This window comes from Rhipicephalus sanguineus, chromosome 4 (assembly GCF_013339695.2).
Source record: "Rhipicephalus sanguineus isolate Rsan-2018 chromosome 4, BIME_Rsan_1.4, whole genome shotgun sequence".
NCBI classification, from domain to species: Eukaryota; Metazoa; Arthropoda; class Arachnida; order Ixodida; family Ixodidae; genus Rhipicephalus; species Rhipicephalus sanguineus.
In genome coordinates, this window is record NC_051179.1 from 35,876,017 (window position 1) to 35,891,853 (window position 15,837).

General features: G+C 44.3%; 1 protein-coding gene across 2 annotated transcripts in view; it reads right to left on the reverse strand.

The window, feature by feature from the left end:
• The window catches only part of LOC119389781 (protein neuralized), a 37,989-nt gene that overhangs the window by 18,259 nt on the left and 3,893 nt on the right, over positions 1-15,837 (reverse strand). For both annotated transcript variants that reach the window (XM_037657170.2, XM_049414539.1), the window contains exons 2-6: positions 10,513-10,744; positions 8,993-9,103; positions 8,253-8,422; positions 7,009-7,053; positions 3,868-3,965 (exon numbers count right to left, since the gene is read on the reverse strand). In XM_037657170.2, the coding sequence (XP_037513098.1) occupies positions 3,868-3,965; positions 7,009-7,053; positions 8,253-8,422; positions 8,993-9,103; positions 10,513-10,744 (656 nt within the window). The remainder of the gene's footprint in view (positions 1-3,867; positions 3,966-7,008; positions 7,054-8,252; positions 8,423-8,992; positions 9,104-10,512; positions 10,745-15,837) is intronic.

Below are 15,837 nucleotides of genomic sequence, written 5' to 3' on the forward strand. Positions count from 1 at the left end.
ATTACAATGATTTATAGCGTAGTGGGTTCCTCGCAAGTGCACTTCTGTTGGTTGCCAAGGAAGCCCATAAGGCTCCCATGATCCATTTCCTCAGGGTCTCAATAAAGTAAATTCTCTCTCTCTCTCGCTCTACGTTTCTCCGGTTAAAGTGTGTTATAAAGCGTGGTGGGACAGTTAAATAACGACCGGGCGTCACACAACATGCATTACGTAACTAGTGGGTCGTTTAAAGCTTCCAACCCATTACAAAGGGCGCAACCATAATTATTCATCGTCATCAACCGCCGCATCAACAAACTGCACATAATCGCTTACATATGGTACCTCGCTTCTTCGCAGAACAACGAATAATGTCGCGCTGGGTGCTTCCAAACTTCCCAAAAATTACGCTTTGTGGCGTAGTGGGTACGTTGCTAATATACCTGTATTAGTAGCCACAGGAGAGTTTATAACGCGCTGTAGAAAAGCCGCTCTTCCAGCTTTCGCTGTGACTGTGCTGCGCTTTCCGCGCAGGCCTGGCGTTTTTTTTTATTTATGAACCAAATTCAATTTAAAAGCATAGGTATATGTATTTTGTTGTGCTGATTTCAAAAATGCAGTGATTTTTTCTGTGACTCAGTTAGATACCGAAATAATTAGATATTAATTACTAATAATTGGTGAGACAATAGATAAAAATCTACTGAGCAGAAAGTTAAATTTAGTGCATGAATGCAAAGTAGAATACATAAGGATTGAACTGCTGCAAGCAGTTTTCAAATCCAACAATTAGCAATTTAGGAGCTCATCAAAGCTTAGATGTTTACGTCACAGCCACTAATGAACTTGAACAAAAGCAAATAAAAAATTATAGAGAGAGAAAACAAATAATCTGCTTGCAGCAGTTCAAGCTTTAGGCATTCAGCATCACATATAAAAAAATTTACAGCTGTAGCTGTCCTAGGAATTTAGATATCACTGTACCAAACAAGAAAAAGGAGTAAAAAGCTTGTTCTGAGAAAATCGCGAAAAACGTAAACAGCTCAATTTATTCCAGAATATCATAAAATATTTACAATTTACCAGTTGTAAATGATCAGTAGCCCCCTGGCACATAGTCTGTCTGCACATTGTTGCCTGTGTGGCGTTTTTTCAGGGCTTGGTGCATATTTTCTGCTGATGCACGCTTTCGAGTTGAAGCTTCCAGGCGCCGCTGATCTTTTTCAGCCATACGATTTCTGCACAGTGTGCTGGGGCTTAGGCTCAGCTCCTTTAGTATTGATGCAGTTGCTCTCACATTTCCTGCATTAAACCTTAGCACTGCCTCCGCCACAGCTGCTTTTACGGTAAAAAGGGAGGCATGGCGCTCCTTTGGTGCAAGCGACCATATGACCGAGTGGAGGCTCTCATTGCTGTTTTGTCTTCCCTCGCAGGCACCTCTCAAGCAATTTTCTGTTGCTCAGGCGTTCGTATATAGGCAACAAAGCCTGACAAACATGAGGAGGCAGGTTGCGAGGGTGTTTTGGTGCTGGCTCACCCCTAGCCTCTGCGGCATTTTGGCGGCACCACGAATTGGGGCCTGTTGGGCAGAAGGAATGGTTCGACGCAGTGTCGTTAGACGTTATGTGATGGTAGGTTGCCATCACTGCCTTGTGCATGGCATCCACATCTCCTTTCTGTGTTTTCAGTGCCCATCCGTAATAGGAGCTTAGCCGCGTAATTAGGTCAGCTGTGAGCCTACCTTTTCCGCCAAGGCTCTCAAGGCCAGAAGCTTTGCTTCTTGAGACGAGGTTGCGTAGTGCCGTGCCCATACGTTTTTGTACGTGGTTCACGCAGTCCTCTTTTTCCACTTCTACGTAACCGTAAACTTTCTCCTCTTGGAGTGCGAGATACGTACGGCTGTCTCCATCACTAAGTACTGTAGTGTACCGAAGACCGTGCCGCTCGAGGGACCGCTTCCATAAAATAAGAGCTGCCTCCACTTCCATTTCTCCTGACTTTTTGTTAGTGTTCTTCTGACACTTGTGGCCTTTCTTCCAGCTTTCGAAAGACGGATCGCCTTCCTTTGGGCCCGTCTCGCATCCCGCGCAGAAATTGCTCAAGACAACGTAGTCCAAACAAAGCCCCGTGAACAGTTCTATCATGGTGCCGACGCCGATGTGCGAGGAATGTCCGCGAGTCATCCACGACCCATCGTACGACACCGCGATGTTTCCGGGGTTGCTGAGGCACAAATCTTGATAGAGCTCGCGAACCGAGCGCGCGCACTCGCTTGTCACATTTTTGGCCGCACGATCCGCTGCGGGAACCAGCTTACCTTTGAGGTAGCTTTGCCACGTCTTTGTGTGGAGGCCGCGATGGCTAATGTTCATCAGCGAGAATATATCATTAAAAGCTGTTTGTCGGTTTCCTGTAGCTTGCATGGCGCGAGCCGCGAGAACATTCACACAGAACGGGTTTGCCTTCGGTTCACCACGGACGCGCGGCGAGCTCCAAGTCCACGTCACGTCACTGCAGTTCGTGCACACGAGACGCAGCTTGACGGCGAGTCCGTATTCACGATCGTCTCTGACGATTTCTAGGTCACCAGCACTGCATAATTTACATTTCGCATGCACAAGCAGAGTGTTCACCAAATCTAAGCTTACAATTGTAAACACACTCGCGTCAGGCGTTTCACATGCGGCATCGGCGTTATCGGTCAGCAGATCCCGTTTCCTTTCCGTCGCGGGTGTGGACGACAGCTGCAGCAGTTTATCTTGAGCTCTTTTTCTGCCCTCTTCCAATTCTGCGGGCTGCAGAAACTTCGTATTGCAACGCACGCGACCATCGGCACCTCCGCACGACGACGGGCTTGTTAGGCCTAGGTCCGTATCGGCGGCATCAGCAGAGGCGGCGGCCGCGACGCTTTCGACGTTCGGCTGCGTTACACTCCTCTTCCTGATGTTCTCGATAAGTGCGCGTCGCACTTTCTTCGCCCCAAATGCTTTTTTCGTGTGCGACTTCTTCCGAGCCATCGTTCTGCACTTCAGCCACACCGGCGTTGGTCACACACTGAAAACATGGCGCATGGCCGACAGCGCGGATGAGCGCTGTGCAGACGACAAGAAAGGAATTCCGCCAATTGTATGCTGAACTCAGGTCACGTGCGCTGGGCAACGAATGAGGGCTTGCGCTGGGACTCTTTTTTCGCGCGCTTTTTTGAGAAAGCCAATGGCAGCATAGAACAGGAGTTGGCGGGAAAATGAAGAAGAAAAATAGCTCTTTCAAGCGAGACCAAGATAGCCATGCTACGACGCGTGAAACGGCCGCTGCGTTTTGCGAAAAAAGGGCCTGTTTAGCAATAACTTCGGCTGCAATTCTGCCAGTATTGTTGAAATAGAGTTATGCTACGGCTAAAATATTAATGCAAGAGCTGAGAAACTTTGTGTAGTCGTGTAATAAGACCTCTAGATTTCGAAAATGCCATTTTCCAAAAATCGATTTTTTCGCGATTTTTTCGTCCCAAAGACCCGTGTCCCCCCTTAAGAAAAATTGTAATGTCAGCCGGAATCTGCGCGAAAACGCAGACGACCATTACAAAATACTTCAGCAAATAAAGGTATGCTTCTCCAACTTGATTTTAATGTTGTTTTTCCTGTTCATTCGTTAATTCGGCATTCGGTTAATTCGGACATTTTTTCCGGTCCCGTGAAATCCGAATTAACGAGCTTTTACTGTACTGTAGTAACTTCAGCAGTTGCGAGAGAGATGGGAAGAATTACGACAAAAACTGCTTGCATGGAAGTACAAGTTTAATGCATTATGCAGCAGGTGATGATGGCAAGCTAGATGGTCTTTCACAGCAGGCACAATTGCAATGATTAACAGACTAAATCCGATAAATACCTCAGCAATCACTGGAGCCAGCCCTGTTGTCTCCCTCGCAGCACCAAATTCCTCCATTTGTCGAATCAGGTCCTCCACACCGCCAGTGTTGAGGGTGACTGCAAAGCACAATGAAAAGTAGTTATGGTGCACGTCGAACATTAATCCACATCTGAACTGGTGCATAAATATGAACACACACAGCTATCAACATTTCAAAGTAAGATATTAGAGGTTATCCAGGCCATTTATAAGGCAGGGCCAAATACAGTTGCAGATTGGTAATCCGGACACACCCAATTATAAGGACGACTGAAGTTTAGGACGAAATACAGCGTGCCGTTCAGACTCCAGCTTTTGCGACTGCTTGGCCAAGGAGTGAAGCAGAAATGGCGATATTTGAGTTCTGATATGTTGCCAGTGCATCCTTCAAAATCAAAACTAGTGAACAAATCAATCCAATAGCTGCTGAATGCATCCAAGGCAAGTGACGAAGTCATAAAAGCATTTCGGGAGTTTCAGTCTGTACACCCAGTGTTAGCAGCGACACAATCTTCTTCAAGCAATTTCACGTGGCACAAACTATAGCCTAAATATGCATGCTCGACAAGGGTGGTGCGTGGTAGTGACGAATAACGACTGTTGCAATCACAGTGGTGATCGACGTTTATGTTCCGATAGACCACATGCACCGTTCTGTAGTTACGGTACGTGTAAGTTATTAAAACTGTACATTAAGCATTAAGCATGGCAATTGTAGAGATTTGGGCTGCGATTCTGTAGCAATGCTTTTCACTCACTTTGGTGCCACTCATATCATCCAACATCTGTGGCCTGCTAATGTCATTTATAAATGTGAGTGGAGCACTGCCCTAACTGACGAAGTGCAAATTAAAGAGGAATAGTGTAGGAAAACACGATTACAAAAATTCAGTCATGGCCTATACAAAGTCATAGCTAAGTGTGAGCAGCAAGGCGTTAGCAAACTTCGGCCATATTCCCGTGCAATCACTTTTGAAGATACTTTACTAGGTTTGTGCGAATATTTGAACTGCTCGAATATTTGAACGAATACTACAGTACTCGAATTCGCTTCGAAACGAATTTAAATTATTATAAATTTCGAAGTATTCGAAATGAACGAATAGACATATGTACAGTATAACCTCATTACAACAGACCTTCACAGTGAAGAGGATTGTGGTCTGTTCTAAAGGGAGTATGTAAAATCCTAGTACAGTAAAATCTGTTTAATTCGAACTCTGTTATTTCGAAATCCCGCTTAATTCGAAGGGTTTCTGCGGTCCCATATATTGCAATGTAAATCTGAGTGGATAATTTGAAGCGGCGGTCAGTGTCAGCCCGGTTAATTCGAAAACTTTGGGTGCCATGTGCCAATTCCCGATCCCGATTTCGCCGCAAATCCGCGGAAGCGACGGCCCTTAGGAGCCACAGGGCAATGCAATGTAGCGATATTAATGAGTGACAGTTGAAGCAACCCAGCCTCGCTGCTGCTAGCGCAAAAAAAAAAAAGAAAAAAAAAGAAAGAAAACACGGTCTCGTGGCCATTCTTTTTGGGAAAAGAAAATAAAGGACGATCTGACGGAATTCACGATGTATGCGCACCTCCGATTGGCGGTTGCTCTGGCAATTTGCGCACTTGCACTGCTGGCGGAGTTCTTGCCTGTAACGCCTACTTCGAAAACTCAGTTCGAAAACTTCAATGATCATGTTTTCCAGCCAGAACACATTGCGGATTCCGGCACACTGGCCATTATCACATTCTTTATTTTACCAAAAAGAATGGGCGAATGGTTGTATCATGATGCGCTGAGGCTGCGAGGAGCAGGTGACATGCTGCCTGCGTGTCATTACTGTGCTGCAGTGAAGCACGCCTTCTTTCCCGCAGGCACGCATTTCAGCTGACCACAAGACTTTACATTTTTTTTTCGCTGACAGCAGCGAGGCCTGCCGTTTTCCTGGGTTTGCGGCAAAAATTGGACTGGGTATTGCTGGAAAACAACCCTTGGAGCCACAAACTAGAAGGCCAAACGACCACCTCTGATTACTTTCAGTAATTCAAAGCTCCTTGCATCCCGCTTTTTGTATGTTTTGTTAATTCGAAAACCTGCTTAATTTGAAAGTCCCAGTCTCAGTGACTTTGAATTAATGAGGTTTTACTGTACTGTTACAACAGACTTTTACGTAAACACTGAATGGGTCTGCCATAGCCGGAGAGAATTACAAGTCACAAACATGGTCAAAGACCTAATGTATTCTTAACAGGGGACCAAAAAAAATGCAATTTTCGGAAAATCGCATTTTTAGTTTCTGTAGCTCTTTTTCTATCAGATTCCAAAATATCTTCACTGAAAACTACGCAGAAGTGCTGTAAAAATTTTTTTGTGTCTGCCGACATGGCGAAAATTGTGAAAATAGCAAAAAAAAAATGCATTTTTCAAAATTATAGCTCGGTAACGACGCAACCGGGCGCACCATTTTGGGCTCGTTGTAAAGAGCATTTCTCCGTGTTCAAGTTTTCCGTTTCAGCTAGCTCCTCCATTCAGTAACAAGCGTACGAAAAGCACATGTTTGAAGTTAAATTCGAGGCCTCTGATTGGGTGCTGCTGCCATGTTGCTCCAGCACCTGCTAGCATGCCTCACCATAGGTCCGATGCTCGCTTCAGGAGAGTCGTCTGCTGCTTGTGCATCGCGAGGTGATGACTGTCGAAAATTGCGCCACTCAGTAACGCATTCGCACTCGTTCTGTGTTCACGGGTAACAGCCCATAGTAACACAGCCCATTATTTTTTATAGGCCCTTACTGTTTCTCCATTATTCATGCAAGGACGACTATGATTCAGCTCCAAGATAGTTCGCTGCATACAATGACACAGAATACTACTACATACGGTAGAAGATTTCAGGGGAAGATGGAATCTTGAAGCAATGAAAAATCCTTGGAACTCAAGGTGTCCCTGGAGCCTATGTTTCGACAAGTGATCTTTTCGTCGAGGCTGTAACTGCAGCCTTGAAGAAGAGAAGACCGCTTGTCGAAACGTACGCTCCAGCGACACCCCCGAGTTCCGAGGATTTTTCATTGCTAGAAAACTACTACAGTAATCTGAGAGTCAAAATTTTCAACTTTGATAAATATCTTACCATTTCGAATCATTTCATTTCGGTTGTTCAATAACTGCTCGTCCTCTGCAAAAAGAAAAAAGAAAGCATCAGAAGTGATAGGTGCATCACCCCTCCGCCCACATATTTGGATATTTTTGCGGCCCCTTTCATGTATAAGGAGGAACCATTAGCGACTATATGGTGTAAAAAAAGGTACAATTAAAAAATAAGAAGTAAACTGCTGATTTAGCAACTTGTTTATATCGAAGCCATAGATGTGCATTTATGTATCATATGTTTATCCCTTCAAGCCCCTTTCTTGTAGCAATATAAGCTTTCTTTGTAGAGCAAGAAAGCAACATCAGGTTGAAAGGCAAGACTAATCTAATTAATGGAAGAGCTTTGTGAACTACCAACAGCCCTCTAGACAGCTTGACAGAAGAGGCTGGAGGGCTTCTACTAGAAAAAAAGAAACACAGACAAAAAGAGATAAATAAAAAAAAATTAAACAAGTAAATACAGAACAGTAAAAGACAGTTCTCATAAATGAAACATTCATGTCGTTCTCATGCTTGAACTTGCTCAAAAGAAATTTTTTTTTTTTTTTTTGCTAGGGCTCACATGTACTTGGATCCATCAGAATTTCACTCAGCTGGACTCATTCGTGTACTCAGATTAAGTAAAATCTTGCTTAATCAGGCTCACTCAAACTCAAGCTCACCAAAAGTTTGCTCAGTTGGACTCAGTTTAGCTCAATATCAGCAATATTTAGCTCAGCCTGGCTCACCTGGACTCGGACCCAGACTCATGGGTCAGTCTGAGCCTTGGTGAGCCATGAGTGAGTTTGCTGGCCTGTGAAACCAATGCACACAAAATGGAAGACAAATCTGCCGTGGGTTAGTTTCCAGTGTTCATAAATTCAGGCAAACTATTTCAAGGGAGGAAGGAACGAAGCAAGGTACACAGCGCTCCACTGTTAAAGGGAACATTGGAGCGCGTGTCGTCTACTCGACGCCACCGCCGGCAGGCGGCTGCAACGGGTTTCACGCAGGCGCAGCGAGCACCGTGCATGGTGTTCTTTTGTCACGCGAACAGCTCGCTTTGCGACGATTTGAAGCGTGGCACCAGGCGGTAGCGGACGACGATAGAGCACCAATCACAGCACGAACTGCACCTGCACAAAACTGGCTGCAGCCGCCGGCCGGCAGTGGTGACAAGCGGCTGCCATGCGCTCCGGTGTTCCCTTTAACAGTGGACTGCTGTGTACATTTAGAGCCACTTACCGACCATCTTGATGGCTGTAGTGTTTCCATAGATGTCGATCAGTGCCCATAGAGGCCCTCTGACGTCAACGCCATTCAGGAAAAGCCCCTTCTCCTCACCATTGATGCCGAAGAACACTTCACCAGCGTTGTTCACATAGTAATGCAGCAAAGTGTTCTCCAGGGCATACCTGCAAAAGTTCGTGCAATCTACTAGCTGAAGGCATCGACAATGACATCCATAAACTCAAGCTTGCGTGATTGAACCCAACAGTTTTTTCTTCACAACTGTTTTTTGTGCTTGTTCTGTAGCCATAATCATATAAGTAAGCTACATCTTGTATGCAACGTTCCAGGACATCATTGACTACAAAGACAGCACTAACTACAAAGGAATGCAATAAGGCCTTTTGCTTGATTCTATTAAACTGAGCTCCTGTCAATTGCGTGGCCAATATTGGTGACATGGTAGGCAAAGCTTCATGCAATCAGTTATGAGGGGCAAAAATAATGACAGCAGTTAATTCTCCATCTGAACATGTTTAACCAATAGTTGGATACAGCTTAAGAAGCCCGAAGTGGCCTGAGACTGAGTCACCGGCCGTCTGGCTCATGACGTCATTCTGAAGTGCACGCCCATTGGTGCAGGCTTGTGTGCATCCACCTTTGAGGAAGAAATGCCCCAGACTTCTAAAGCTGTATCCAACTAAAGGAGGAATAGATCATCTTCAAAAAGAGACTCGAATGACCAAGAACCGCACCTTTCACCTAACGCCTTGGCCCAGTTACCTGGCCTGTTGGTCAAATCCGGGCAAGCATATTTTGGTAGGGTTCCCTGTAGGGTGACAGGGTCATGGGATGTGAAGCCGAGCCTGGCAAAAGAAAAGCAAGTGGAACAAAGGGTCAGGCAAGAATTTCGATTTTCGGTACACAATTACTAGCCTTCCCAATCAACAGACACCTATAAACACCTCCTCGTCACTGTGTCCCACTACTCATTTGTATCATTTCAAAATGCTTCAAACATCATACTTGGCTTGGCTCAGTTAAGTGCATGCAGAGGCAACGTACCACTGGGATACGCACAAGGCAAATTCCCATGACATGAAAATCCTTGAATACCGAGATAGTTATGACTTGAAATATACTGAGTATGTGCAGTGCAATGGTACGAAGACAAGAGAAGACACACAAACAACATAGACTGGCACTGTCGTTTGTGTGTCTTCTCTTGTCTTCGTACCATTGCGCTGCACATACTCAGTATATTTCAAGACATGTACCAACTCGCCCATCAACGGATCCTTCTTGATAGTTACGACACTGTGCCATTTGGAGGTACAGTCGAACCCGACTATATCGAACCAGTTTACATCGAATTATCCTGTATATTGAACAACTTCTGAACACGGTATACTTACAGTGAGAATATATAGCGAAAATTACGGTCACATCGAACAAGAATAGCAGTGACTCCCGATATATCGAACGTCAAGCGGGGCAAAAGTGCCCACGGAAGTTGGCTTTCCCTCGTAGCAGTGAAGAAACTGGCGCTTTTCCCTACCGCTCACCCCAAAAGTGGTTTAACCCGGCAGCGCATGACCCGCTCTTCCTACCGTGACCGCGCCGTGTCAGTCGAGCCGCCGTCACCCCCCTGAAAAAATGATCCTGACCCGCCCGCAGCGCTTGCTGAGACAGCCAACCAAGGCCTCTTGTACTCTCGTCGTGCGAGCGCGCGGGACGTGCGAGTTAGTATCTCCCTGCATTTCTCGTTCATTGTGCTTCGCACCATGTGCCTGTGCCGTGATGGCTAGCGTGAAGCGGCAGAATTTGCGTTTCGCCGTGAAGCTCGAAATTATAAATAGAGTTGAACATGGTGAGAAAAAGTCAGATGTCGCGGCAGCATGCAAGATTCCGAGCAGCACTCTCAGCACGATCTTGAAGAATAAGGCGGAGATTAGGGATAAAGCGGACAAAAGACCCGGTGCCTGTGGTGCCCGGAAAAATGAGACTTTGAACTAGATTTTCTTCTCTATTAATAAACCTATGACAGTGAAATTAAAGACAGAGTTCTGAGAGTGCAATTTATCTATCTGAACTGATTCATAGTTTCAATTTTCTCTTTAAACAGCAGCGCCACTTGGTGATTTCTGTTTATGTGGGAAGCTTCTTTTTGTGGTTGTCTGTTCCATGCAAAAATAAATTTTATTGAGTATCAACCGAGTTATAGTACTATCGCATATCTACAGGCTAAAGCTCATCGATGACGGAAGAGCCTCACCTGAGTGCCCCGCTCCAACCATTGGAGAGCTCCGTGATGCGCAATACCACTCTCTCGTTAACCTGCACGGGCCGGGAGCTGAAGACGATGGCCTTGCAGAAGCTCTCAGCTCGGCGTGCCACTTTGCCACCTTGCTCCAGGCGCACGTTCTCGCCGTGCACTTCGTGAAAGCCCATTGGCTGGCCACTGCTGAAGGATGTTGCACCAGCTGTTCCAAGAGGAGTCTGTGACACTGTGAGCATCCAAGAGTACAACACAATGATGAAACGGGCTGTTGCTGCATTATGAAATGTTCCTAGCTTTAATAAAGGAGTGTGTGAGAGATAGTCTCTTATGGTATTGATAACCGTACACCTTTTCTGTGATCTGCATACATTTCCTCCCTACCCTTACACCAATGTTTTACTAGGCCAGTTTCCTGCTGAACTTTGTCCAAATGATGCGTAGTATCAGTGCTATCACTGAATAAAAAAAGGCAGTGATGTATGCTGCCTGCATCTTGACACCAGTAGCTGAGCAGGGGACAGCTTGAAACTCTCATCACAGCGATTACAGAGTTCTTTTTTACTTGAGAGTTTATTTTTAGAGGTAACTATAAGGTTAATCTATTTGTTTTATTGACTTTACCGTGAATCTTTCTATCACTCTACAGTAAATTATGTTTAAGGGAGTACACCTATCAAATGAATTTGTCATCAGGACAGTAACAAATTTCTTTGACAGCATTTATAGTAATCACCCTCCCTCGCACATTAACTGTTGGGGTTTAATGTCCCAAAACCACAATATGATTATGAGGGACATCGTAATGGAGGGCACCGGAAATTTCGACCACCTGGGGTTCTTTAACGTGCACCTAAACCTATGCACACGGGCCTCAAGCATTTCCACCTCTATTAAAAATGCCTCTTTCACATAAATGGGAGTGGTGAACAAACTATGCAAACACTGAGAAGGAAAGCAGTTAATCTCTGATATTTTGCATATTACAACCACAATCTAGGGCTCCTTAATTATTAGTCGGGGTGTGTGAATATTCGAGTTTTGAATTCAAATTGAATAATACCTAATCGAATAATTCGACAGGACGAATATCTAAAACATGACAAAGGCCAATGGTGAAACTTGGTTAGAGTGGGGTTGCTAAAACTAATGCTAGCGTCGTTGCAGTAGGCCTTTCATTCACCTATATCCTGGTTCATACTTTCACCGATATCCTGGTTCAAAAGCAAGCACATGTTTGTTTTAAAGGAGATTATGTCATCTCCAGACGTCATGGCTCCAGCAAAGTGGGCCAGGGAACAGTCTGGGAGACTGCTGAACTGCTAGCATGAAAAAATAACCAGCACATTAAGCTCAGTCCAGATACTGAGCACAGTCCAGATGTTCAAAAATATTTCAATGAGCCTCTGATCTCAAGAAAGGATGATCCTCTGAAATACTGGAAAGAAAGAGCATGGAGCTGCACTTTATCCAGCTATCGCCAAAATTGCTTTCCAATACCTTTCCATCCCTGCTATTGAGGTGCCCAGTGAGCGCATGTTTTCAACTGCAGGAAACACCGTAACAACACAGTGAGATATGTGAGATATGCAACAGCTTGTGTTTCTGCACGACTATTTGTAGTCTTTCGGTAGCAGTTACTCACTGCAATCTGTGCTCGAGGAGATGAGCAGATTTCATTTTTTTTTCTTTCTTTCAATATTTAATAAAATCTGCTGTGTTTGATTTGATGTTTTTGGCCACTATTCGGCACTATTCGATTCGAGATGAAATTTCACTATTCGCACACCCACAATTATTAGTGCAGCAAGTTCAAAGGCTGTTGTCACCCTGATGTAAGCAAGTTCGCTTGTCAGAATGTTGGCGCCTGTGATTACCGGTTCATTGTTGTCAACTAGTAACACATGAGCATGGTAACACAGATTCTACTTATGTTACTGTGAATGTAGAAATGCTGAATTTTGAAGTGGGCTGTTGGTTAACTTCTGATGTGAATTAAAGCAGAAGGAAAAGAAAAACTGGCGCATAAATTAGTGCAGGGCATTGCATTCTTGATGATCAAATAGGAAAACAGCTGCAAGAATGTCACTGTTCTTTCCTTTCAATTCCAAAATCATGCTATTTGCTGTGGGCTCATGCGTTCCCTTGCAAGAAGTTGCAAGGGAACGCAAGTCTAGGATTGCAACTGGCAATCCTAGACTAACAGAAACAAGATGCGGCACTATGAAGCCACGGAAGCACCATGTATATATCTTCTCTGTTGTCTTTTATGCCCTGTTAGGACTATGCTGCACAGGACGAGAAACAATGGTTGCCATCTATCAAGACTCATTGATAACTTTAAACAATGAGGCAAGCACTAAATCGCTGAAGAGTTCTTCAGTGTTACTAACATTTATTGTGATGAAAAACAGTTGAACAGGCAATGTCACGGGAGCTAGCGTTTCGACAAGAGGACTTTTCTTTGTCAGGGTCACTTCAAGATAGCAGTTTCCTCTGCTTTTCTGCCTTTTATGGATTCCTACCAATGTCTGCCTCGGTGGTTACGGTGCTTGGCTGCTGACCTGAAGGCTGCGGGTTCGATCCAGCTGTGGCTGTCGCATTACGATGAACGCAAAATGCTAGAGGCCAAAATGCGTGATATCATCATCATGATCAGCCTGACTGCGCCCACTGCAGGGCAAAAGCGTCTCCAGTTCTCCGACAATCAACCTTGTCCTGTGCTCACTACGGCCACGTTATACCCGCAAACTTCTTAATCTCACCTGCCCACTTAACCTTCTGTTCCACCTCGCGTGTTTGCTTGTATGTATGTTGCCTGCATGTATGTGCGATGTCAGTGCATGTTAAAGGGACACTAAAGGCAAAAAACAATTTATGTCAGAGTGAAAGCTCAATGTATGACAACGTCTAAAACGGCAGTATTATCAACAGCAGTGCCCTACTTACCAAGAAATTAAGCTACATGTATCACACGATGAGCGCCACGAGTATAGCATTTTGGAAGTGATCCCGATGACGTGAGCGATTCCGACTACAATTATTCACTAGTAATCAAACTTGCTGCAATAAAAAAAAAGAACCTTCCGTGCATCAAGAGACATGGCTTCATCCCGACGTAACCAACGAAGAACTGTTCCCAGATAAGGACAACTATAACATATATCGATGTGACCGTATCGATAGAAGAGGAGGCGGCGTGTTAATAGCAGTAAAAAAAACAGTGTCATCATTTCCCCTTAATACTAACCCTTCTATAGAGATAACTTGGACTGCATGCGTTACAACTTACGCTAAAATACTTATAGGATCCTGTTATCGCCCACCGGATGCTCATTTCTCTTTTCCCAAAGATCTACGTGATAACATAGAGCGAGCTACACAACTCTATCCAGCTGACATAATATACCTTTCTGGTGATTTCAATTACCCGCTCATTGATTGGTCTACCATGTCTACCACATGTCGCGTCTCATCAAATTTTCTCGAACTGACTCTCGACTACAACTTATCACAAGTTGTTCACCAATGCACCCGTGGTACTAACATACTGGACCTTGTTCTCACTGATGCACCAGAGACCACTGGAACGATTACTTACATAGAAGGATTTAGCGACCACAAGCTCCTTAATTTCCAGATCAATCTACCCGTAACTTTCACAGCCTCAGTGAACAAAAGAATCCGGGATTATAACCGTGGTAATTTTGAACAATTCAGCACGGAGCTAGAAGATTTTTATCACGAGCTTTTTCTGCCGTCGTTTGCCTCACGGACCGTGAACGAAAACTGGATACTTTTTAAACAAAAAATATTAGAGTTAGTTGACCAGTTTGTGCCGCTAATCACTATATCCAACGATAAAACTAACCCCTGGTTTACTAAACATCTTCGAACATTACGAAATAAAAAGAAACGTTCATATAATACCGCGAAACGAAATGATTCTCTGTGCTACTGGGATAAATACAAGGTGTGCCTAAAAGACTACTGTAAAGCTTTAGGCGCAGCAAAGAAGAAATATTACTCGCAGGACTTGCCCTCACTTCTCAAAAATAACCCAAAAAAGTTCTGGCAAATAATTTCACCCTACAATAAGTCTGCTAATCACATTACAATACACGATACTGAACAAACTCCGCTTTCTGATGGAGCTTCCGTGATTGCTTTCAATGAGTATTTTGCCTCTGTTTTTACACAGGAAGATTGTTCCAATGTGCCATTTGTCCCAGATCAACCTTTCCCTTTCATGGCTCCAATCACCGTCACTGCCGTAGGTATAGCGAAACTCATCACCAATCTTAAAGTTTCTACTTCATCCGGCATTGATAACATTAACTCTAAAATACTGAAGAACACTACTGATATTTCCAGTCTTTTCCTGTGTCTCATATTTAACCAGTCTCTATCATCAGGTGAGCTGCCTAAAGATTGGAAGATTGGCAAGGTAATTCCTGTATTCAAGTCCGGTGACAGGCACTCGACCCGTAATTATCGACCCATTTCACTAACATGCATATCCTGCAAACTACTTGAACATATCATAGCTTCACATATCTACGATCACCTTGAATCAAATAACTTTTTTTTCTTTAATCAGCACGGCTTCAGAAAAGGCTACTCATGTGACACTCAGTTATTCGAATTCACGACTGACCTTCACTTTAATATGAACACTAACGATCAAACCGATTGCCTCTTCCTTGATTTCGCCAAGGCATTCGATACTGTCCCTCATTGTCGTTTAATTTCCAAACTATCTGCACTTTGTATCGATTCATTAACCCTGTCTTGGCTACGCAACTTCCTCTCTTCGCGTAAGCAATTTACGGTGGTCAACGACGTCTCATCTAACCTTTGCGACGTCACGTCCGGTGTTCCTCAAGGCAGTGTAATAGGTCCGTTACTTTTTTTAATATACATTAATGATTTGCCCGCTAACCTTTCATCCTCAGTTAGGTTGTTCGCCGACGATTGCGCCATATACCGCAACATTAAATGTTTTAATAATCATTCCGCACACCAAAATGACCTTGACCTAACCTTCCGGTGGTGTGAAACTTGGCAGATGTCCCTTAATACCTCTAAATGTAAGTTAGTCTCGTTCACTCGGAAGCGTACTAACTCAGCATTTCACTATACGATTAATAACATCATGGTTTCGGCTACACCATCCTACAAGTATCTCGGCGTTCACCTTTCATCGGATTTATCCTGGACTACGCATATAGCAGCTGTTTTCATCGAAAGCCTTTAAATCTCTTGGTTATCTCCGCAGAAACTTGCGCAGCGCTCCATCTAACGTGCGCGCATTATCATATA